Raw genomic sequence first — 20,386 nt, 5'->3', positions numbered from 1 at the left:
CTTTGGAGGGCCAGACACTGGTGAGAGTGGTGTGTGTGTGTGCACATGGAAGGACTTGAAGGGCACAATGAACTGTCTCAAAACACTGTCAAAGCAGGAAAATTCCATAAGGCGCCACAACACATCAGCACTGGTGGCAAACAGGAATTCCAAGGCCTAAAGAGAGGTGAAGCTTTGGAAGTAGCCCCCAGGAAAGAATTGCACTATGCAGAGTGTGGGAAAGAGCAGACAGCCCCAACAGGAAGCCAGGGCTGGTAAGGGAGGTCCCTTGATTCCATGGGTTTGCAAAATGTCTCAGGACTCCTTTGGTTCTAGGAGGCCCCACATATCACAGTGGCCCCTTGGTTCCATGAGATTAGGAAAGGGTTAGATGGGATATTAGGAAGAATTTCTGGACTGTGATGGTAGTGAGATCCTGGCACAGGTTGCTCAAAGAAGTTCTGGCTGCCCCACCCCTGGAAGTGTTCACGGCCAGGTTGGATGGGGCTCTGAGCTCTGAGTCTAGTGGAAGGTGTCCCTGCCCATGGCAGGGGGTTGGACTGAGATGCTCTTTAAGGTCCCTTCCAACCCAAACCATTCCATGATTCTGTGACTGGTGGGGGATGTGGTGGTCGAAGCCGACGGGCACAGAGACCCCAAAATGATGGAGTTTTCCATTCTGGGTGGAAGAAGGAGGGGGCAGCAGAACTGACAGCCTGGACTGCTGGTGGTCAGACTTTGTCCTGTTTGGGAGACTGACTGATCTGGGTGTGAGTGTGGATGTGCTGGAGGGCAGGAAGGCTCTGCAGAGGGACCTGGACAGGCTGGATCAATAAGGCCAAGTGTCAGGGCCTGCCCTTGGCTCCCAACAACCCCCTGGAATGCTCCAGGCTGGGGGCAGAGGGGCTGGAGAGCTGCTGAGCAGGAAGGGACTTGGGGGTGCTGCTTGACAGGGGCTGGATATGAGGCAGAGTGTGCCCAGGGGGGCAAGAAGGCCAAGGGCATTGTGGCCTTTGTGGAGAAGAGTGTGGCCAGCAGGAGCAGAGAACTGATTGCCCCTCTGTGCTGGGCACTGGGGAGGCCCCACCTGGAGTGCTGTGTCCAGTTCTGGCCCGTCAGTGCCAAAAGGCCCTTGAGGGGCTGGAGCGTGTCCAGAGAAGGGAACGGAGCTGGGGAAGGCTCTGGAAAACATGTCTGCTGAGGGACGGCTGAGGGAACTGGGCTGGTTGAGTCTGGAGAAGGGGAGGCTCAGGGGGGACCTCATTGCTCTCTGCAATGACCTGAAAGGAGGTTTTAGAGGGGTGGGGGTCGGTGTCTTTTGGAAAGCCTTTAGTGACAGGAAGAGAGGAAATGGCCTTAAATTGCATCAGCCAAGGTTCATATTAGATATTCAAAAACCCTTTTTCCACTGAGAGAGTGTTCAGGCATTGGAACAAGTAGCCCAGGGAGGTGGTGGAGTCTCTGGAAGCATTCAGGTGGCATCTGGATGTAGCGCTTTGGGATGGGGTTTAGGGGTGATTCTGGTGGTGCTGGGTTGACAGTTGGACTAGAAGGTCTGGAAGGTCTCTTCCAACCTTGATGATTCTGTGATTCTCTGACCTGTCATCCCTGTTTGCAGGTTTATGCTCTAACAGGACCCTGGGGATGTTTTCTCTGTTGGGCCCACAGAGATTGTCTTGTGTGAGCTTTTTTCCTCTACGATCAAAACAAAGAATAATTAATGCTAAATCCAGCTGATGGCTTTCAAGTACTAACTTGGTCCAGTTTGTCCAACTGTGTCCAAACAGGTGAGGAAAATCTGGAACTTTAGAAGGGTTAGTTTTTTACCTCATTAGCAGGATATCCAGGGGTGCACCAAGTGCCTTCCAGTGAGGAGCACAAGAGACCAGTAGACAGTGACAATATTGTTCTAATGTTAATCTCGCTGGAGCACAGAGTGAGATCACATCTGAGTTATGTTTCTTTAATCAGTGATTGGGAATAAAGAGAAAAAGCCATCTGCTGCATTTAGCAATAATTACTCCTTGTTTTGATCTTAGGGAAAAAGGCTCACACAACACAATCTCTGAATGCTCCTTTGAACTTACCCACAGTGTGTTCACAAATACACAAAGCAAGGCTTTTAGCTTTTGGTGCTACCCTCAGTTCCAGCATAGAAAGAAATGTCTCTGTGAAATAACAGCAATTGCCTTACCATGTTACTGAACTACATTCAGTTTGTCTGGTCTCAAACAAATACTCCATATTTTCTCCTTGTTTTATTTTCAAAGGCATGGGTATGGGTATTTAGGTGACTGCCTTCACTGGTATAGGATAGAAACCATTCACATGGCTATAAATGAATATTATTCTCTTGACAAAACACCTTTTCCAAAGCCTCTGACAAAAAGAAAGGGAAAAAAAAAAACCCAGAAAGAAAAAGGGAGCCACAGGTACATTGCCTGTCACCCACCAACAAAGGTCTCCTCCCTAAAGATAATTCAGGCACACCCTTCAATCTGGATCTCTCACTATCACCCCAAGCTCTTTTTTAGTGGAAGTTTCTTTAGGGAAGCTGAAGTGCATCACTGTCTCAGACAGCCAAGGATAAGGTGACTGAGGGAATTCAGTTGCTCTCTTTAATAATACAGGATTATTTCCCTTTCCTTTGGTGAAGCTAATAATGTGACTGGTGGAATGTCAGTAAAAATTAAATCATAAACTAGTGTAGTAGCAAAGGGAAAACTTACTTTAGTTATGGAGTTATCCCAGCAGAAATCTTGAAAATCCTATCCATATTTACACTGATAAAATACCACATGTACTTCCTGGGATACTGCAAGCTTTCTACAATCCTTGTGGCATGTCTTTACAGAGCAAAAGTGTAGATTTTGAGATGATACCTTAATAAATGAGCTGCAGTTCTATTGTTTCTTGAATGTTAAGCACCACATCCTAAACGCAGGAACAGGTTCAAGGTCAGTGTCCTATTTTAGACCTTTTCAGCAGCTGTGATATTGTGATAATCACACTTAAAACATTCCTCTAGAAAGAGTAAATTAGCCCTTTTCACTAGAAGGATTCTTATGATCAAAAACAAATCCGAAAGAGAACAAAGTCAGATGTCTTTGTTTGTTTGTTGGTTGGTTTTATTTCAGCAATGCAATAAATTGCTGTCCCTAACTGGGATGGCTTTTCTACCCAAGAATTAAAAAGAAAACTCCAAAGTTCACTTTATTCTGCACTTATATTACCTTTGGGGTTTTTGGTTTTTTTGGAGGTCTCACCTATGTAAAAAAACCTTCCTTAAAATCCGTTGATGCTTTCTGTAAGAACCAAACCATTCCAGCTGACATACCCTTCTATCACCAATACTGCAGGGAAATGTAATATCCCACTAAAGCAGAAGGGAAAGAAGACAACTGAGCATCAGCAGCTCTTCCTAAGCAAGATCAGGGGTTTAGTTCCATCTAACTGAGGGATGAGATGTGCCCCTCAGTGGGTCTCTTCCCACTCCCTCACCAGCCCTTCTACCCGACTGCAAGCTCAAAGTTCTAAAAAGAGAAGAAGAAGCTGGAGCGTCAATATTTCCCCAGTACAAACCCCAATAATCTTTGCTGGGAGCTGACAGGAATTGCTGTTCCACTGCCCTGGGATATCCTGGCTTGAGGCGAGAGCGCAGCCCCGCCCAGAGCCCCCAACCCCTCTGAGAGCTTTTGTAGCCTCTGTTTGTCCATGTCCCTGTGGCAGAGGCTGCCCTGACATCTGCCCTGGAGCTGGTCCAGCTGCTGGACCAAACAAGGCATTGTCCAGCCTGCCTTTCCCCAGCCCCGACCGCCCCAGCCCATCTTCCATCGCTCTGCTTCCTTTTCCTGCCCCTGCTCCCCCTCCGCTCCCTTCCCTCGGGCATTTTTATTAGGAATGTTCTTGCTGTTCTCACTGTCCAAGCATGAGCTGATCCCCAGGGGAGCCTGTGGAATGTAACCCCTCAAGCACTAAATTCCTTCCCCTGTGCCAAAGACACGGGTTTGTTGTTGCTGCCCCTCCCGCTGAGCACCAGCTCCATCTCCTGCTCCTGCCCAGCGGCTTTGCAGAAATCCAGGGCTGGGTGTGGACTGAAGGCTGTGGCGAGGGACAGGATAAAGTTGCTTGGTTTCCACCCTTGGTGTCTCAGTGTTTGTGATCTGGGAAATTCTCAGGAACCTGGAACAATGGCAGATTATCTGTTGTGGCAGGATATGTACCTGGAGATTGTTTTGATCTGTGTTTAAATCGTCCTGATAGAAAACGATGTAAAAAAAAGGAAAAGGGAAAAATAAGAAAAAAGAAAATTTAAAAAAAGGGAGAAAAGAGAGAAAAAGGAGAAAAAAAAAAGAGAAAAAAAGGGAAAAAAAACAGGAAAAAAATGAGAAAAAAAAGAAAGAACAAATAAAAAAGAGAAAAAAAGAAAAAAGAGAGAGAAAAAAGAGAATAAAAAGAGGAAAAAAAGAAAAAAGAAAGAAAAGAAAGAAAGGAAAAAGAGAAAATAAAAAAGACAGAAAAACTAAAACCCAACAAGTCCGATCCTCCCCCGCCGCAGGGACTACAACTCCCACAATGCCCCGCGCAGGCGGGGGGCGGGCAGGGGCCGTGGCCGCGCGCTGATTGGCTGCGGGGCGGGTCTGTAAAGGCGGAGGGCGCGCGGAGCGAGCGCCATTTTGGCCTCGTGGTCGGGAGTGAGGAGGACTCGCCTGCGGCCGCTGCACTTCGCTGGGTGAGTTGGCGGGGGGGCGGCGAGAGCGGGGTCTGGGGATCCCCTCGGGGGCTGCGAGGAGGGCGGGTGTGGGTGGAAAAGCTGGAGGGCTCGGGAGGGTTTAGCGGGGGGGTTCGGGGGTTCCCGGGGACGTTTTGAGGGGTCCCTGAAGGGACTCAGGGGGGAGGTTGAAGGTCCCTGAAGAGTGCTGGGGGGCTCTGATGGGGGTTTTATTTTCTGAGAAGATTTGGGGTGTCCCAGGTGGGCTTTGGGGCTTTCTGGGGAGGTTTGGGGTTCCTGGGAGGCTTTGCGGGGACCTTGAGGCAGTTTTGGGGTCTCTGGGGGGTTTAAGGTGTCCCAGACGGTTTGGAGGGCCCGTGGGGGGGATTGGGGGTCCCTGAATGGGCTTGAGGGGTCCCAGGTGGGTTTTGCGGGTCACTGAGAGGGTTTGGGGGGTGCTGGGGAGGGATGAGATCTCTGAGGGGATTTGAAGGGACCTGGAGAAGGTTTTGATGGGTCGAAGGGGGATTTCAGAGGTTTTGAAAGGATTTTACAGGGTCCCATAAAGCCCAGCAATGGAGTTCAAGGGGTCCCCCAGCCCCCAGGGGAGGGGTCCTAGGGATGCCCCCCAAAATCCAGAGGGGGAGATGTACCACATCCGGGTAAGGGGATCCCAGTGCCCCCAGTATATCCCAGTGACCTCCCAGTTACCCTCAGTATGGCCCAGTAACCCCCTCAGTGACCACCCAGTGTATCCCAGTGACCTTCCACTGCCCCCCAGTATGGCCCAGTGATCCTGCAGTGAGCACCCAGTAACCCCCAGTATGGCCCAGTAACCTGCCAGTGTCCCCCCATGTGTCCTGGTATCCCCCAGTAACTCCCCAGTGCCCCCCAGTGTGCCCCAGTTCCCCCCCAGTCCCTCCCAGTGCCCTCTCAGAGGGCCCCTGAAAGCCTGGTGAGGGGGGGCACGGAGAAGGGGAAGCCTGGACAGTGGGGACCCCTGGGATCCCCTAGGACAACAAAGTGGAGAACCTGGAGAGGGGGAATTTCTGGGAATGCGGCATCCCGAAGGCTAGAATCAGAGGAGAAGGGAGCCTTGGGACCCCCAACACTCCCAGCATCTCTAGGTAGAACCCCCAGCATCCCAGACAGGGGAGACTCTCTGAACCCTAAAGGGGGGAAACCAGAAAAGGGGAAATCTTAGGAGAATTTTTTTGGGCTCATCTTCATATTTTAGAGTATTTTTTAGGTGAATCTCAACTTTTTTCAGTTTGGGGGGGCAGGAGTCTTCTCACTCTTTCTTATAGGCTTTTGCCTGAATGTTGATGATTTGGGTTTTTCTGGGCTAAATCTTGGTGTTTTGGAGGTTTTTATGGACACAGGATGCCCAGTGAGTTCTAGAGATGGACTTGGGCAGGAGGAACCCCCAAGCCAACGCGCTCAGCCCTTGTTTTCCCCCCATCAGGATTTGTCCTTCCCAAATCTTGGGCGGATGGAGGAGGAGGCTGCGAGGAAGAGGAAGATGCCTTGGGCCCCCCAGGCAGGTGAGGAGGAAGTCAGTGTCCCTTTGGGCGGGTGTTGTGCTGGCTCTGTCAGCCCAGCATGGCCCCGGCTGCAGGACAACCCTGCTGGCGCCGCCGTCCTGCCGGGGCCGGAGTTGGGGGGATGTCCTTGGGCTTCCCTGTGGGCCGGAGGCAAATCCCCTGCCTGTCCTTCTTGCTTCCTGCCCCAGGCCCCGAGCTGAGGAGGGAGAGCCCGGAGGACAAATCCCCCCGTGAGACCCTGGTGGGAGAGGCCGTTTTGAAGGGCTCCCCGGCGCAGGAAGGCAGCGGGGAGGAAAAGGGCCGGAGATCCCCCCGCAGGAGGGGCTCCAAAGCCAGCCCCGGGTGCTCTGAGGAGGAAAGAGCCAGCCTGTGCTGGGAAGGCGGCCGGAGCTTGAGGGGGAGCTCTGAGCTGGTGGTCCCTGAGCAGCCTCCCAGCAGAAAGAAGGCCTTCAGGTGCTTGGAATGTGGGAAGTACTTTGGGAAGAGCTCCCACCTGCTCAGACACGAGCACATCCACACTGGAGAACGTCCCTACACATGTGGGGAATGTGGGAAGAGCTTCAAGGACAGCTCCACCCTCCGCATCCACTGGCGCATCCACACTGGAGAACGGCCCTACAAGTGCTTGGAATGTGGGAAGAGGTTTCACACCAGCTCCAATCTCCTCCTGCACGAGCGGACGCACACGGATGAGAGGCCCTTCCGCTGCACCGACTGCGGGAAGGGCTTCAACCGGAACTTCACCCTCGTCAGGCACCGGCGCATCCACACCGGGGAGAGGCCCTACAAGTGTGGGGAGTGTGGGAAGAGCTTCACCCAGAGCTCTACCTTGACCAAACACCAACGGACCCACCAGTAAGGGAAGGCCTACCAGTGCCCCGACTGCGGGAAGAGTTTTGACCGCTGCTTCCACCCCAAATGAAGCCCCTGATGCTGAGGCAACCCCTGGAGTCCAGTGACTGTCAGTCCATCCCTTTCCACCACAAAGGGCCAGTCCCATTTCACAGGGGCAGCTTCTTCCAACAGAACCTTTCCTGCCTTGGCCGGAGAGACCTTCCAGGTCTCTCCTGGAGGTTGAGAGCAGAGATCTCCTCATGAGTGTTGGTCTGGGGGAGTTCCATCCATCTCTAATTAAGAATTATTGCTTTTGTGCCAGCTTGAGTAGATTTGCTTCAACTATTGCTTTAGTGTAGAACACAGACCTATCTTATCCTGTACTCCTGGTAGTTTTAGTGTTTCTATTGTGCAGTAAATAATTCTAAAGAAGATCCTTTGTCTGATCATTTGTAACCCTAAAAAATTCATTTCTATCAATAAATCTGATTTTCCATCATTAAAACTTGGGAAACAAAAGTCGTTCAGTCACACCTCTGTAATTCCTCTAAACTGAAACTGTTGTCAAAACCCAAGGCTGAGATTGGATCCAGCAGCCCCCAGCACCCCACAGAAAGTTTGGAGCTCAGGGGGGCCAGTCGCCTTTGCCAATCCCCCCATGCCCAAAGACCCTCATGGGATCATTGGACTACCACCCCTTTTCCACCCTTCTCCCTGTTCCTCCCACTCCTCCATGGTCCCCTCAATCCACAACCCGCCTAGGATCACTTTTCGGGTCCCAACCTCTAGTTTTTTCCTCCTTTCCCACCCCTTCCACATCATCCCTACACTCCCCAGGCCCCTCATACTCAGTTTTGGGGTCCCACTCTCCCCTTTCCCAACTCTTCTGTCCCATCATCCCCCAAACCTCAGTGCCCCTCCCTCCTCCACTTTTGGGGGGTCCCACTCCCCTCCCACTCAGTTTGGGGTCCCACCACCCCTTTTGTCCCCTCTGACCCCCCTTTTCCCACCAACCTCCCCCTTCCCACCGCCCGCTCACCTGAGAGCTCCTCGCCCACAGCCGGGGGGGCTCCCAGCACCACCAGTGCCCAGAGAAGTCTCCCCAGAAAATAGGTTGAATGGGGTCCTGGGTGGGCTTTGAGTGTGTTTCAGGGGTTCTCCAGGGCCTCTGAGAGGTTTAGGGGGGTCTCAGCACCTTTTGGGGTGCACCGTGTGCTGTGTTGGGCTGCAGGTGCCCCCCAGGACTCTCCCAGAATGGAGTGACACAGGGGGACACAGGGGGGTCCCCATTCCCGATCCATCCTGGGGCCTGTTCTGCTCCCCCCCAAACTTGGCTCCCCCCTTTGGGATTCCCCCAAGCCCCTTCCCCACTGCCCCGCAGTAACCGGGACTGGGGAGAACTGGGAAGCTTTCCTGGGATCAGGAGTGGCAGCAGGGGAGAGGGGGACACACGACCCCCCAAAATCCTCACAGGGACAGGAGGGGTCCAGGCTGGGCCCGAGGCCCCGGGGAGGGGCTGCGGCCGCCGCCGGCTCAGGAGCTCTGTGGGGAGAGAAAAGGGGGTGACAGCGGGGTGGGGGGTCCCCGGGGGGGCACAGACGCTCTGGGGGGACACACGACCCCCTGGGACCCCCCTCACCTTCTGGTGCAGGTAGAAGCCGAGCCCCAGCGCCAGGGAGACGAAGGCCAAGAGGAAGCCCCCGGCCCCTCCTTGGCAGCAATTGCTCAGGCTGATGGAGCCCGGCAGGGCCGGGGCCGCCGGCGGTGTCCGATCCCGGCAGGAAGCGGGGAGGGCCCGGCGGGGTCTGAGAGAAATAAATCAAGGTAGATCTCTTTCTTTTACCCCCTCAGCAGTGACCATCAACAGCTTTCCCTGCTTCACAGCAGAAGCTCCACACAGAGTTCAAGAAAGTCTTTGGAAGAATCTGCTCTAGGAAAGTTGGCCCTGGGCTTTTATGCTTATCCACTGATGGATCTCAGTCACATATTCCCAGGCCAGTGAGCAGCTGATCTGTCAAACTCTGCTTCCAAAAGCAGCATGTGTGTTGGAAGGTTGGGGAACCAGGCTGGGTTTGGCACAATTCAACACTAAACCAACCCCTTGGCACCAGCAGTAACTCCCCACAGAGAGCTCGCAGTGCTTGCATTCTCTGCTGAGATTCTTTTCCAGGCAGAACATCCTGATACAAGGGGTCTGTTACTACCCACCCCAGAAAGGGGGGGGTAACCAGATTCTTATTAATAAATTCCTTGGGATGGATTAGAGTGAAATGAAACTAAATAATCGGTGTTTGAAAACATATATATGTAGGGTTTAATTTAGAACAATTTCATTTCAAATGTAAACAGTTATGTTGCCATTTTGGGTGTTATCATCTCTATCTCTCATCTACAGCAATATGGCATAAAGGTAACATTTAGGGAAAATGCATAAGGGAGAGAAAGAAAGGCAGGATAAGGGTAAGGGAGAGTAAAGGAAAGCAAAGCTGAGAGTGGAAAGATGTCTATAGTCACCGCCCACGGGATCCAGAGATGGAACTTGGGAGTTGCAGCTCCAATGTCTGTCAGTCGAAGTGGTGGCCTTGATCCGTTGGGGGGTGGGGGAGGGAAGCCCCCACACTCCAAGAAGTTATGAGTTATTATATCCATGGATGGTGTCCCGGGCCATGCCACGAACCCCCAACATCTCCTGGGCCTGCGCAGAGTTCCCGTGAGGGGCCTGGGAAAAGGGTTTTTCCTGCCTTTCAGGATTGGCAGAGGGGGGATGGGCTTTGATGGGCCATCAGAGGTCTAATGCAAAAGTCCTGCAGCTGTATTTTATGCCATCCTTTAGCATAGTAGTTTACACAGACCTAACCTTATTACCCCATTTGATATCAAGCTTTCTAAATTCCTTTAGCCTGTTTAGACTTCTTTTCAAGGTAGAATTGTAGAAAAATACCTCTATTGAACAACATCACACCCTAGACCTGGACAACAAGATCCCACAAGAGACAAAGCAACCTTCAAGCCCAGAATTTTGGAAGCACTTCAAGGACTGTACGTGCAGTGAAGAACATAAAGATGAGGAAGAAGGGGTCCCAAAGACCCCAAACCCAATTCCCCAAGGGGCGTATTGAGGGGCAGAACCGGGGGGTGGAGAGTTCTGGCATTGGATGGACCATCTTCTAAAACTGTAGAACCATTGCCTGGGAGGGCGCGTCGTGTGTGTTCCCCTGGGCCTGTGGGCCTGATTAAAGGACCTGCTCTTTTGAGCTGATCTCAGACACTGAATTGGCCTGGAGTTTTATCTCTTGAGGTCACAGGATTAACTAACTAGGTAGTTTTTGCTAAATGCAGATCCCAAGGTTTGAAGGTCTCACTGCCCAATGCTTTCAAGGTGGTTTTGAACAGTCCACTCTACCATTCCACTTTCCCAGAGGCTGGTGCCTGACAGGGAATATGATCCATCCACTCCATGCCCAGCTCTCTGGTCCAGGTGTGCACAAGGTTGTTTTGGAAAAGAGTCCTGCTGTCCAACTCCAGTGTTTCTGCAGGGCCGTGTCTCCACAGGACTTGCTTTTCCAGGCCCAGGATGGTGTTCTGGGCAGTGCTGGGAGGCACAGGGGGTGTCTCCTGCCATCCAGTGCTTGTGTCCACCACTGTCAGCACGTAGAGCTTGCCTGGGTGGGTTTGGGGAGTGTGCTGGGATCAATCTGCCAGGCCTGCCCACATCTCTAGTTCAGCCATCATCCCCCACCCCACAGGGGCTTTACCCTCTTGGCCTCTTTGATGGCAGCACATTTGTGAGGAGCAGTCAATCACTTCCTATTAGAGAAGTCCATTCCCCTTTCATCCAGGCAGGTTCTTCTAACACAGCCCTTCTTGGGGTAGATGTGTGGAGATTCCTGCCTTGGGTGGGGACGCCCTCCAAGGACACTCCTCAAGGTTGAGCAAAAGAAATCTCCCCATGACCGTTGGTCTGGGTGAGTTACATCAGATCTCTACTTAATAATTATTTCTTTTGGCTAGCTTTAATATAATTGTTTCAAAAATTGCTTCAATATAGTGCACTGTCCTATCTTATACTGTACTACTTCTAGTTTTAGCCTTTACACAGTGTAGCAAAAAAATTCTGATTAAGATCTTTTGTCTGATCATTTGTACGAATAAATGATTCATTTTATATAAATATTCTAATTTGGCCAATCATTGAAATCTGTGGGACGGAAGTGGTTCAATCCCACTTCTCTAATTCCTTAAATGTAATTTGTTGACAAAATATGAGACAAAGATTGGATCCCTTATTCCTTGAGGCTCCACAGTGGGACAATGGCTCCTTGATTCCATGAGGTTGCACTTTTTCCCAGCGTTCTTGGGCTCCATAAGGCCCTGCAGTGTGACAATGGCCCACTGATTCCATCATTTTCCCAGTGTCACAATGGACCCTTGATTCCATGAGATTCCACAATGTCCCATTGGTTCCCTTTGGTTCCAGAAGGTTCTGTGATGTCACACTGGCCTCTTGATTCCCTGACGTTCCACAAAGTCCCAGGGTCCTTTTGATTCTATGAGGTTCCGCAGTGTCCCATGTTCCCTTTGGTTCCAGGAGGCCCCAGTGGATTCCAATGGCCCCTGGATTCCAGGAGATCCCACAGTGTCCTGGGGTTCCCTTGTCTCCCTCAGTTTTGGCAGTGTCCCGGGGTCCCTTTGTTCCCAGGAGGTTCCTTTGTTTCCATCAGGCCCTGCCACGTCCCAGACTCCCTTTGGTTCCATGAGGTGCTGCAGGGTCACAATGTCCCCTTTATTCCATGAGGTTCCACCATGTCCCAGGGTTCCTTTGGTTCCATGGGATTCCACAGGGCCAAAACTCTCTGCTTCTTCTCCTTCCAACATTTGTGGGCCCATTCTATCCCTGCCTGGGATGGAGCCCCATTGTGTTTCTGCAGGAATGGATCCATGGCCATCCTGCCACTGCACCAATTGAATGCTGCACAAACGTCACTGCAGGCCCGACCCTGGATGAAGGAACAGTCTGGGAACTCCAGGCCTGCTCCCATTCAGCAGAGCCAGTCGGGGTCCCAAAGAGCACAAGTGATTGACTGCAACCCCTGCAGTTCTCTGGCATTGCTGGGGACAAATGCAGGAACTGCCAGGAGCTCTGCAGAGCCCTGACAGTGCCACTGCAATCCCAAGCTGCATTGCCCAGGGCAACCCTCAGCACAGCCAAGGCCACAACCCTTCCTGAAAGGTGTCCCTTCTGGGCAGGGCCAGGGGGACAAACCCCTCCATCTGTCCCTGCACATGTTGTGTCCAATTCTCAGCCCCCACTTAGGGACAAAGTCAGGCTACATTGGGTGTTTAGCTTTGCATTTGCTTCACTCTTTCGGGCTTCCAACACACACACACCCCAGTCTGGGCAGAGTCTGGTCCCCTAAAAAATACAAGACCTGACTATTTGTGGCTCCTGCTGCAGTGGCTGGAACTTGGGCCACAACCTGTGCCAGGAGCAGAGAGGTCCCTCCCCACAGAAACTTCTTGGCAATGCAGTTCTTAAGAAAACGGGACAGGCTGTGGGGATCAGTGTCAGGGCATGGCCTGGGAAGTGTCTTGAGCATCCTCCTGTTTACCATGACCAGCTTTTTCATCCCTTTTCTCTCTGCTTTCTCACACTTGTTCCTTTACAAACCACTGTGATCTCACCATTTCCCTTCCTTTCGTTCTTCCCTAGAGATCCCACAACAAGTCTTTCACAGTCCCCAAATGTGCTTTCTTGTTGCCCATCATAAGACTCACACCCCAAACAGAATCCCCCATTCTTCAACTGGAAATGTCATCCTGGGAGGCTCTGCCATTGACCCATTTGGTGAAACTTTCACACAGAGATGTTTGAACTTTATTTGAATCGATTTTTTACCTTTTGGGTTTACAATGGCTTCTCCAAAAATATGGTAATTCATGTCCTAGCAACAGAAATTCTTTGGAGAAAAAGTTTGCGACTCAAAGAATCAAGAATGGTTTGGCTTGGAAGGGATATAAAAGCTCATGTGGTCCAAGTCCCTGGACATGGACAGTGACATCTTCACTAATTCAGGCTGCTCAAAGTTCCTGACCTTGGACAAATCCAGAGATGGGACATAATTTTTTCTTGCAGTTCTTGCCAGCCCCATTGGTAAGTATTTCTTAATTTTATCTGATAGAAAGCTCCCCTATTTCAGTTCAAAGCCATTTTCCCGTGTTCTGCCACTCCAGGCCTTGGTAAAACATATCCCTGTGACTACCTTAGACCATGTTTTCATCTGCAGACACCTTGGAGAGAGCTCAGAGATGACCCAGGAAGAGTTTGGAGGTCTCAAACACAGGACCACTCTACAGGGGCGAAGGAGTGGTGGGTTCAGTGCTGTGCAGACAGAGGACAGCAGAGAAGAACCCTGGGAGTGCTTGAAGAGTTACTTCAGAGAGGGTGGATGCTTTTGTCGTAGCAGAAAAGAGCACTGGAAAGAAAGAATTCATGCCAAGTGCAGCTGGGGAGGTCCAGGCTGGAAACAAGGAGAAAGAAATTTCACTCGAAGGGCAATGGTGTGATGCAACACATCACCCAGAAGGAGTCTGGATGAGCCCAAGGCTTTGTGTGTGCAGGAAGAGCCAGGGAGGACGCAGAGATGTCAGTGCAGGAAGGTGCCAGCCAGGTGGGGCAGCCGGGGGGATGACGACAGCCTGCAGGGAAAGGGGCAGGGCATGGACACCGTAGGACAGCCTGGGCTGGAGAGGAGACAGGCATGGGGAGAAGCTGAAAGGCCCTGACAGAGCCACCTTCTGCAGGCCTTTGGCCAGGGCTGCTGTCTGTGCCCCTGATGCCAGGAGGAGGGGAGTGCCCCTTGCAGCCCTGGGGCCTCATGGCCTCCTTGTCCCTGCTCAGCAGCCTGGCAGGTGCCACCCCATGGTCCTGCCCTTGGCATTGCCCATCCCACATCCCAGTGCCCCAGGAAGAGCCCTGAGAAATAAGGCAGGGACAGCATCTGCCTTCCCAGGGGCTGGGGGTCAGGGCTTGGCCCTTTGGATAAAAAAAACAAGTCAAGGTTTATTCATCATTAGAGCCACCTTTCCCTTGCTTGTCCATCCTTGTCATCACTGTCTGCAGATTTCTGCTCTAACTGGAACCTGGGGACATGTTCTCAGTTTTGTCCCTCAGTGAGACTCATTAGCACTACCAGAAACTTTAGTGTTTCAATCTCACTTTGATTTCTTGAAAAGTTGTTTGAACTTCCTCTCAGGGACTGAGTCTCATGTAAACAATGACAAACCCCCTGAGGATCCTGAAATGCCTGGGGCTGTTGCTGTGCTGCTGAGCTGGGCCGGGCTCCTGGCACACAGGGAGCTCCTGGCAAGCAAGAAGAGCTTCAAAGAGACAGTTCTGCTGGTGAGCAGCTCCTCTGCACAGCCCAGCAGGGCTGAGGGCACTGCCTGCAGCACCCAGGGCACAGGAGAGAAGGCAGAGAGATGAGAGGCAGCCTGGGCTGGGAGGTGACTGAGCTCTCACTACAGGAGAAACCTTCCCAGGATTGAAGGAAGAATTCTCTGGCTGTAGGAAAGTTCAACTTGCCTTCCTGGAGGCATCTCCTAAAGCTGGCACATCCCACAGCTTCCAGGATCTTTCAGCAGGACTCTCCCAGTTGCTGCAGTGCAGGGGAAGTGGCCACATGGCAGAGCAGGGCAGGAGCTGCAGGCAGCAAGGGCAGAGAGGAGAAGGGAGCAGGAGGTTCAAGGGATCCTGGGGTGGGAGGACAGGGCAGAGCTGCTCAGGGCAGGAACCTTGCCAGCCCTTTGCCACGCTCAGGCTGTGGCTGCAGAGCAGTGCAGGTGAGTTCCTGCAAGTGCCTCTGCCAGCTGCCAAATGGCAGCAGTGGCAGGAGCTGTCAGGATGGCTCTGCTGGATTTGCTGGGGTGCAGCAGGAGAAGCTGCTGCAGAGCAGGACTTGCTGCTGCCCCATCAGAGGCCCAGGGCCAGAAGGTTCCCTGTGGCAGGGCTGGCTGTGGGGTGGGAAGGTGGGGGTGCAGCCAGGGGTGCCCAGGGCTGTGGGGCAGAGCAGGGTCCTGCCCCCAGGGCTCTGTGTGCTGGGGCAGGGACTCTGCTGCCTGCCAGGGTCAGCTCTCAGCCCGGCCAAGGAGCTGCCACGGGGCTGGGGGAGAAGGGCTGTGGGGAAGGAACAACTCCTGGGAGGGCAGAGCAGGGCAGAGTCCTTCTGATCTCCAAAGTGGGCTGCAGGGATGAGAGCTGGTCACAGCTCCAGATCAAAGCAGGAAATTTCCCAGAAGGTATTTGCAAGAGGCACAGACAGACAGAAGGTACCTTCAAGAGAATGAACCAGTTCTTTCAGTGTTATACTCTGGGTTGTCTGGGTGCTGACTGCAACAGGGAAATGAATCTCTGAGCACAGGAGGAGACACTGAAACATGAACTCTGTTAGATTAGAGGGGATTGAACCTGAGAGTGTCAGACATTAAAACTGTCTTATAGACAGCATCAGTGTCACTTTTTCAGCCCTGGGCCCAGGGAAGCAGCTGCTGGCAGGGACAGTTCCAGGCAGCAGAGCCCTGGGCAGGGAGTGGGAGGTAATTGCCCCCAAGGCCTGGGGGAGGGGGTGTTCAGGCAACTCTGGGGGCCCTTCCCTGCAGCTCTGCTGGGCACTGTGTGCTGGGCCATAGAAATGAGGATTCCTGCAGTGCAAAAGAACCTTCCCCAGGTGTGATGATAAAAATAAAAACCACAGTAACAATTATTCTAAGTTCAGACAAAGCTTCTGCTCTGCAGCCCCAGCTCTTCTGAGTTGTGGGTGTAGAGATGGAACATTTGTATTCAAGGTGGGTTACATCTGACATTCCTTGTGTGTGTGAGAGCTCTGCCAAAAAATTCCATGTCCCACTGCAGTAGACCAAAACTGACTCCTTGGCAGTGCATTTGGTGACATTTGACACATTGATTTCTTTTAGAAATGGAGTGGCTTTTTCACAGAGGTCTGTCTTAACTGTTCCCTGTCCTTTCCTTTTTTTTGAACAGACCCTGTGCTAAGAAGCAGCAAATGTCCAACAGCAGCTCCATGCCCCAGTTCCTCCTCCTGGCATTCGCAGACAGGAGGGAGCTGCAGCTCCTGCACTTCTGGCTCTTCCTGGCCATCTCCCTGGCTGCCCTCCTGGCCAACGGCCTCATCCTCAGCGCCGTAGCCTGTGACCACCACCTGCACACCCCCATGGGCTTCTTCCTGCTCAACCTCTCCCTCACAGACCTGGGATCCATCTGCACCACTGTCCCCAAAGCCATACACAACTCTCTCTGGGGCTCCAGAACCATCTCCTACATGGGGTGTGCTGCACAGCTCTTTTTCTTTTTCCTCTTCATCTCAGCAGAGTTTTATCTCCTCACCACCATGTGCTACGACCGCTACGTTGCCATCTGCAAACCCCTGCACTACGGGACCCTCCTGGGCAGCAGAGCTTGTGCCCACATGGCAGCAGCTGCCTGGGCCACTGGCTTTCTCAATGCTCTGCTGCACACAGCCAATACATTTTCCCTGCCCCTGTGCCAGGGCAATGCCCTGGGCCAGTTCTTCTGTGAAATCCCACACATCCTCAAGCTCTCCTGCTCACACTCTTACGTCAGGGAATTCGGACTTCTCTTGTTTTCCATCTCTTTTGGGTTTGGTTGTTTCATTTTCATTGTTTTCTCCTATGTGCAGATCTTCAGGGCTGTGCTGAGGATCCCCTCTCAGCAAGGACGGCACAAAGCCTTTTCCACCTGCCTCCCTCACCTGATCGTGGTCTCCCTGTTTGTCAGCACTGCCATATTTGCCCACCTGAAGCCCCCCTCCATCTCCTCCCCATCCCTGGATCTGGCACTATCAGTTCTGTATTCGGTGGTGTCTCCATCACTGAACCCCCTCATCTACAGCCTGAGGAACCAGGAGCTCAAGGATGCCATAAGGAAAACGATGACTGGATGTTTTTGAGAAGCAAAAAACTACATCTTTTCTTCTGCAGAACACTCATTGTGTAATACATTTTGGGCTCAGCCTGCTTTCTAAAACTTTTGGTAGTGTTTGGGCTGGGGGGCTTTCCTGTTCTTTCCTTCTCCTCATGTCATTAACACTGAAATTTTATTCTTGATCCCATATAATTCATTCTCTACCTCTTTTTTTTTTGACCCACAAAATATACAAATCAGGAATCATGCTTTGTGTGCATTTAAACAAAATAAAAGTTTGTGCAGCAAGGTATTTGTCAAACATCCTGCCTATGTTATTCTGTACATGAGGAATCACAATCTCTGAATGTAAGAAAGGACACAAATACTTCTTCCCTGATCCTTCTACCAAGACCTCCCCTGAAGCTGGAGGGCATTTCCATGTTTGCAGATGTGGAGGGGAAAAGAGTCCCAGCACTGCCAGGGAGCCCCAGCACTGGATCTGTTCAGAGCTGCTCTCTTTGCACTCCCACCCTCTCCTTTCCTGTCCGTGCCCAAGGCCTGAGTGCTCTGGCAGCTCAGTCACTGTCCTGCTGTGGGTCAGGCCTGTGAGCACAGGCAGGGACAGTGCCCTGGGCACTGCTGGGACAGGGCTGGGCTCCACAACAGCAGTTCCAGCAGCAAAGGGGTTCCCCTCCAGGCACTTCCTGAGGGCTGAGGTCTTTTCCCAGCGCTGGTATTGAGAAGAAGTCCAAGGAATAGACTCTCCAAAGTTTGTTGCTTTGCTTGTTTGTCCATGGAGACAGTGCAGTGAGGTCAGGGACCCACTGGGACTGCAGGGACTGAGGGCTGGTTCAGATGTTGTGTGTTGGTGGCCGATGGCCAGTGGAGGTGACAAATGGTCTCCAAGTCACCTGCCTGGGGCTCTGCAGCTTGTGAGGGCTCTGATGGCAGGTGAGGACTTGTCTGTAGGAAATCAGGAACTCTAGGAGAGCACAGAGGATCTGCAGGGACAGCCCATCCCATCCAGTCAGCAGGGAATGGAGCCCTGGTGCAGAATCCTGCCCAGGGTGGAGTCACCCAGAGATCAAGTGCTAAATCTTGCTGTGAAGGGGCAAACAGAGCTCTGCAAGCCCAGGGGACACAGCAGGTACAGGGAAAACTCTTGCAAGTGACTTGTGTTCCCCTCAGTGAACTTCCACAGGTCGATCAAGATCAGCCCCCAAAGCCATGTCCCAGCTCTGGAACAAGGCAGGGCCCCTCTGAGCCCCCTCCATGGCCACACAGGAGTATCTGTGGGAGGTGGTCAGTGGCATGGAGCACCATCAGCTGGCTCTGCCTCCCAGCTTGTCCAGCACAGCCAAAGGCTCTGAGATGTCTCAGGGTTCCTTTGGTTCTATGAGGCCCTGCAGTGTCACAGTGGCCCCTTGAGTCCATGAGGTTCCTCAGGGTCAGAATGGCCCCTTGGCTCCATGAGCTTCCAAAATGTCTCAGGGTTCCTTTTCTTCCATGAGGCCCCACATGTCAAGATGGCCCCTTGATTCCACCACATTTCAGTGCTCCTCTGTTGCTTTGTTTCCACGGGGCCCTGCAGTGCCACAATGAATGTTTTTTCCCATGAGCTTCCAAAATGTCTCAGGGTTCCTTTTGTTCCATGAGACCCCACATGTCCCTTGGTTCCATGAGATTCCCAATTTCCCTCTGTTCTCTTGGATCCATAAGGCCCTGTAGTGTTACAACTGCCCCTTGATTCCATGAAGTCCCACAGTGTCCCTGGATTCCTTTTGTTCCATGAGGTTCCTCAGTGTCACAATGGCCTTTTGATTCCATGAAATTCCACTGTGGCCCAGGGTTTCTTTGTTTCCAAGAGGCCCTACAGTGCCACAGTAGCCTCCTGATTCCATGGGTTTCTGCAGTGTCACAATGGCCCATTTATTTCAGGAGGTTGCCCACTGTCCCTGGGTTCCTTTGGCTCCATGGGGCCCTGGAGTGTCACAGTGGCCTCTTGATTCCAAGGGTTTCCCCAGTGTCACAATGGCCCCATTATTCCATGAGGTTCTGCAGTTTCACAGTGGCTCCTTGATTCCATGAGATTGCACAGCATCATCACAAAGCTGAGCCCATCCTGATGAAAGTTCTGAGGAGGTTGGGAGGAACTGGGACAAAAGGGATAAGATAATTGGGGAAGGAAAGAGGGGCTTGGCCAACAGAGAGGAAAGATTTTCATGAGGTAAAACCAAGTTCAGGGAATGCTGAGGGTGCTGAAACAGTAACTGTGTAAACATTCCTTTATGCACTTTGTGACCTCAAGCCCCAACACTACCCAAAAATGCTGTCCTGCCACTGAAAAGAAATCCACTGCTCTAATTCCAAGCCAGAAGAAACTCAAACCCAGAACTCAAGACTCTTATTCATCCTCTAATGCCCACCCCAATCCCAAACCTGTATTACCAGTAGGAAAAGTCAAGCTTTAATCCTGAACTAGCCCCAAACCCGCTTCCCCTAATCATGAACCAGACACTGCCAGCAGAACAACAAACCTCCCAATGTTCTGTTTGATCCCCACCCTGAGCTCTAAACCCCAAGCCCTGACCATTCAGCACCCCCACAGCCCTTGGGAGCAGGGCAAGGACCTGGAGGGCCCAGAGCAGGCCCAGGGGGTTGGCAGAGGAATGGGAGGTGACCTGGATCTGCTCAGCTCTGCAGTGACCCCCAGGAGAAGGGCCTGGGCTCTGGGAGGGATGTCCTGTGGCACAGGGGCTCAGGATCCAAGTTCAGAAGGCCAAGTGCACATGGCAACAGCCAGAGCTGGTGCAGAGACATCAGGGAGGATCTAGAAATGCTGCTGGGAGGGGGTGGGAAAGCAGGAGGGGTGTGTGCAGCCTGCAAGGCCAGAGCAGCAGCAGGGCCAGGGCAGGACAGCCTGCAGGAGAGATGGCCAAGGGCTCTGGCAGGGCTGCAAGGCCCAAAGGCACCCAGGCCTTTGTCCCCTTGCCTCTGGCAGCTGCCTCTGCCACTCAGGCCACCACAAGACACTTTCCTGGCAGGTTCTGCCCTTGGTTTCTGCCTCGCCCCTCCCTCAGGAGCCTGGCAGGGGTTGCCCAGTTTTGGGCCTTTGTTGTTCCTCCCCCTGCCATCCCAGTGCCCCCCAAACAGCCCTGAGCCAGCCGGGAGGGACAGGATCTGCTGGGCCAGGGCCTGGGGCTCAGGCCTTGGCCTTTGTGCTCCACAAAACCAAGGCAGGCTTTGCTCAGCATTGCAGGGGCCTGCCCAGAGCCTTTGTCTGCCTGCACTCCTGGCCTCCAAGGAGCTGCTCCAAGGAGTCCCTGGGGAGGCTTTGGCAGTGCCTGCCCTCAGTGGGGCCCAGCAATGCTTCAAGGC

The 20,386-nt window shown here is 52.6% G+C and overlaps 3 protein-coding genes across 3 annotated transcripts in view; 2 read left to right on the top strand and 1 right to left on the bottom strand.

The window, feature by feature from the left end:
* Positions 1-20,386, bottom strand: part of LOC127474810 (uncharacterized) — a 1,039,526-nt gene that overhangs the window by 461,514 nt on the left and 557,626 nt on the right.
* Positions 5,977-20,386, top strand: part of LOC127474912 (zinc finger protein 239-like) — a 93,429-nt gene continuing 79,019 nt past the window's right edge. The window contains exon 1 of the mRNA XM_051796241.1: positions 5,977-6,139. Coding sequence (XP_051652201.1) covers positions 6,094-6,139 — 46 coding nt within the window. The 5' untranslated portion in view covers positions 5,977-6,093. The remainder of the gene's footprint in view (positions 6,140-20,386) is intronic.
* LOC127474923 (zinc finger protein with KRAB and SCAN domains 1-like) lies at positions 6,191-7,256 on the top strand. Its single transcript, XM_051796251.1, has 2 exons — positions 6,191-6,234; positions 6,423-7,256. Exons 1-2 carry the CDS (start codon positions 6,213-6,215, stop codon positions 7,091-7,093), a joined length of 693 nt encoding a protein of 230 aa, XP_051652211.1. The 5' UTR covers positions 6,191-6,212; the 3' UTR covers positions 7,094-7,256.

This window comes from Manacus candei, unplaced genomic scaffold, assembly GCF_025592945.1.
Source record: "Manacus candei isolate 608988 ecotype Guabito, Panama unplaced genomic scaffold, ASM2559294v1 h1tg000045l, whole genome shotgun sequence".
NCBI lineage: Eukaryota > Metazoa > Chordata > Aves > Passeriformes > Pipridae > Manacus > Manacus candei.
The sequence above is the reverse complement of the archived record's forward strand: the minus strand, read 5'-3'. Positions and strand labels throughout refer to the sequence as shown.

What these genes read in the sequence shown, in the direction of transcription:
- LOC127474923 (XM_051796251.1), top strand. Translation starts at nt 6,213, where the DNA reads ATGCCTTGGGCCCCCCAGGCAG. An exon ending in GCCTTGGGCCCCCCAGGCAG is followed by an intron (nt 6,235 to 6,422) that starts GTGAGGAGGAAG and finishes TTCCTGCCCCAG; the next exon opens with GCCCCGAGCTGAGGAGGGAG.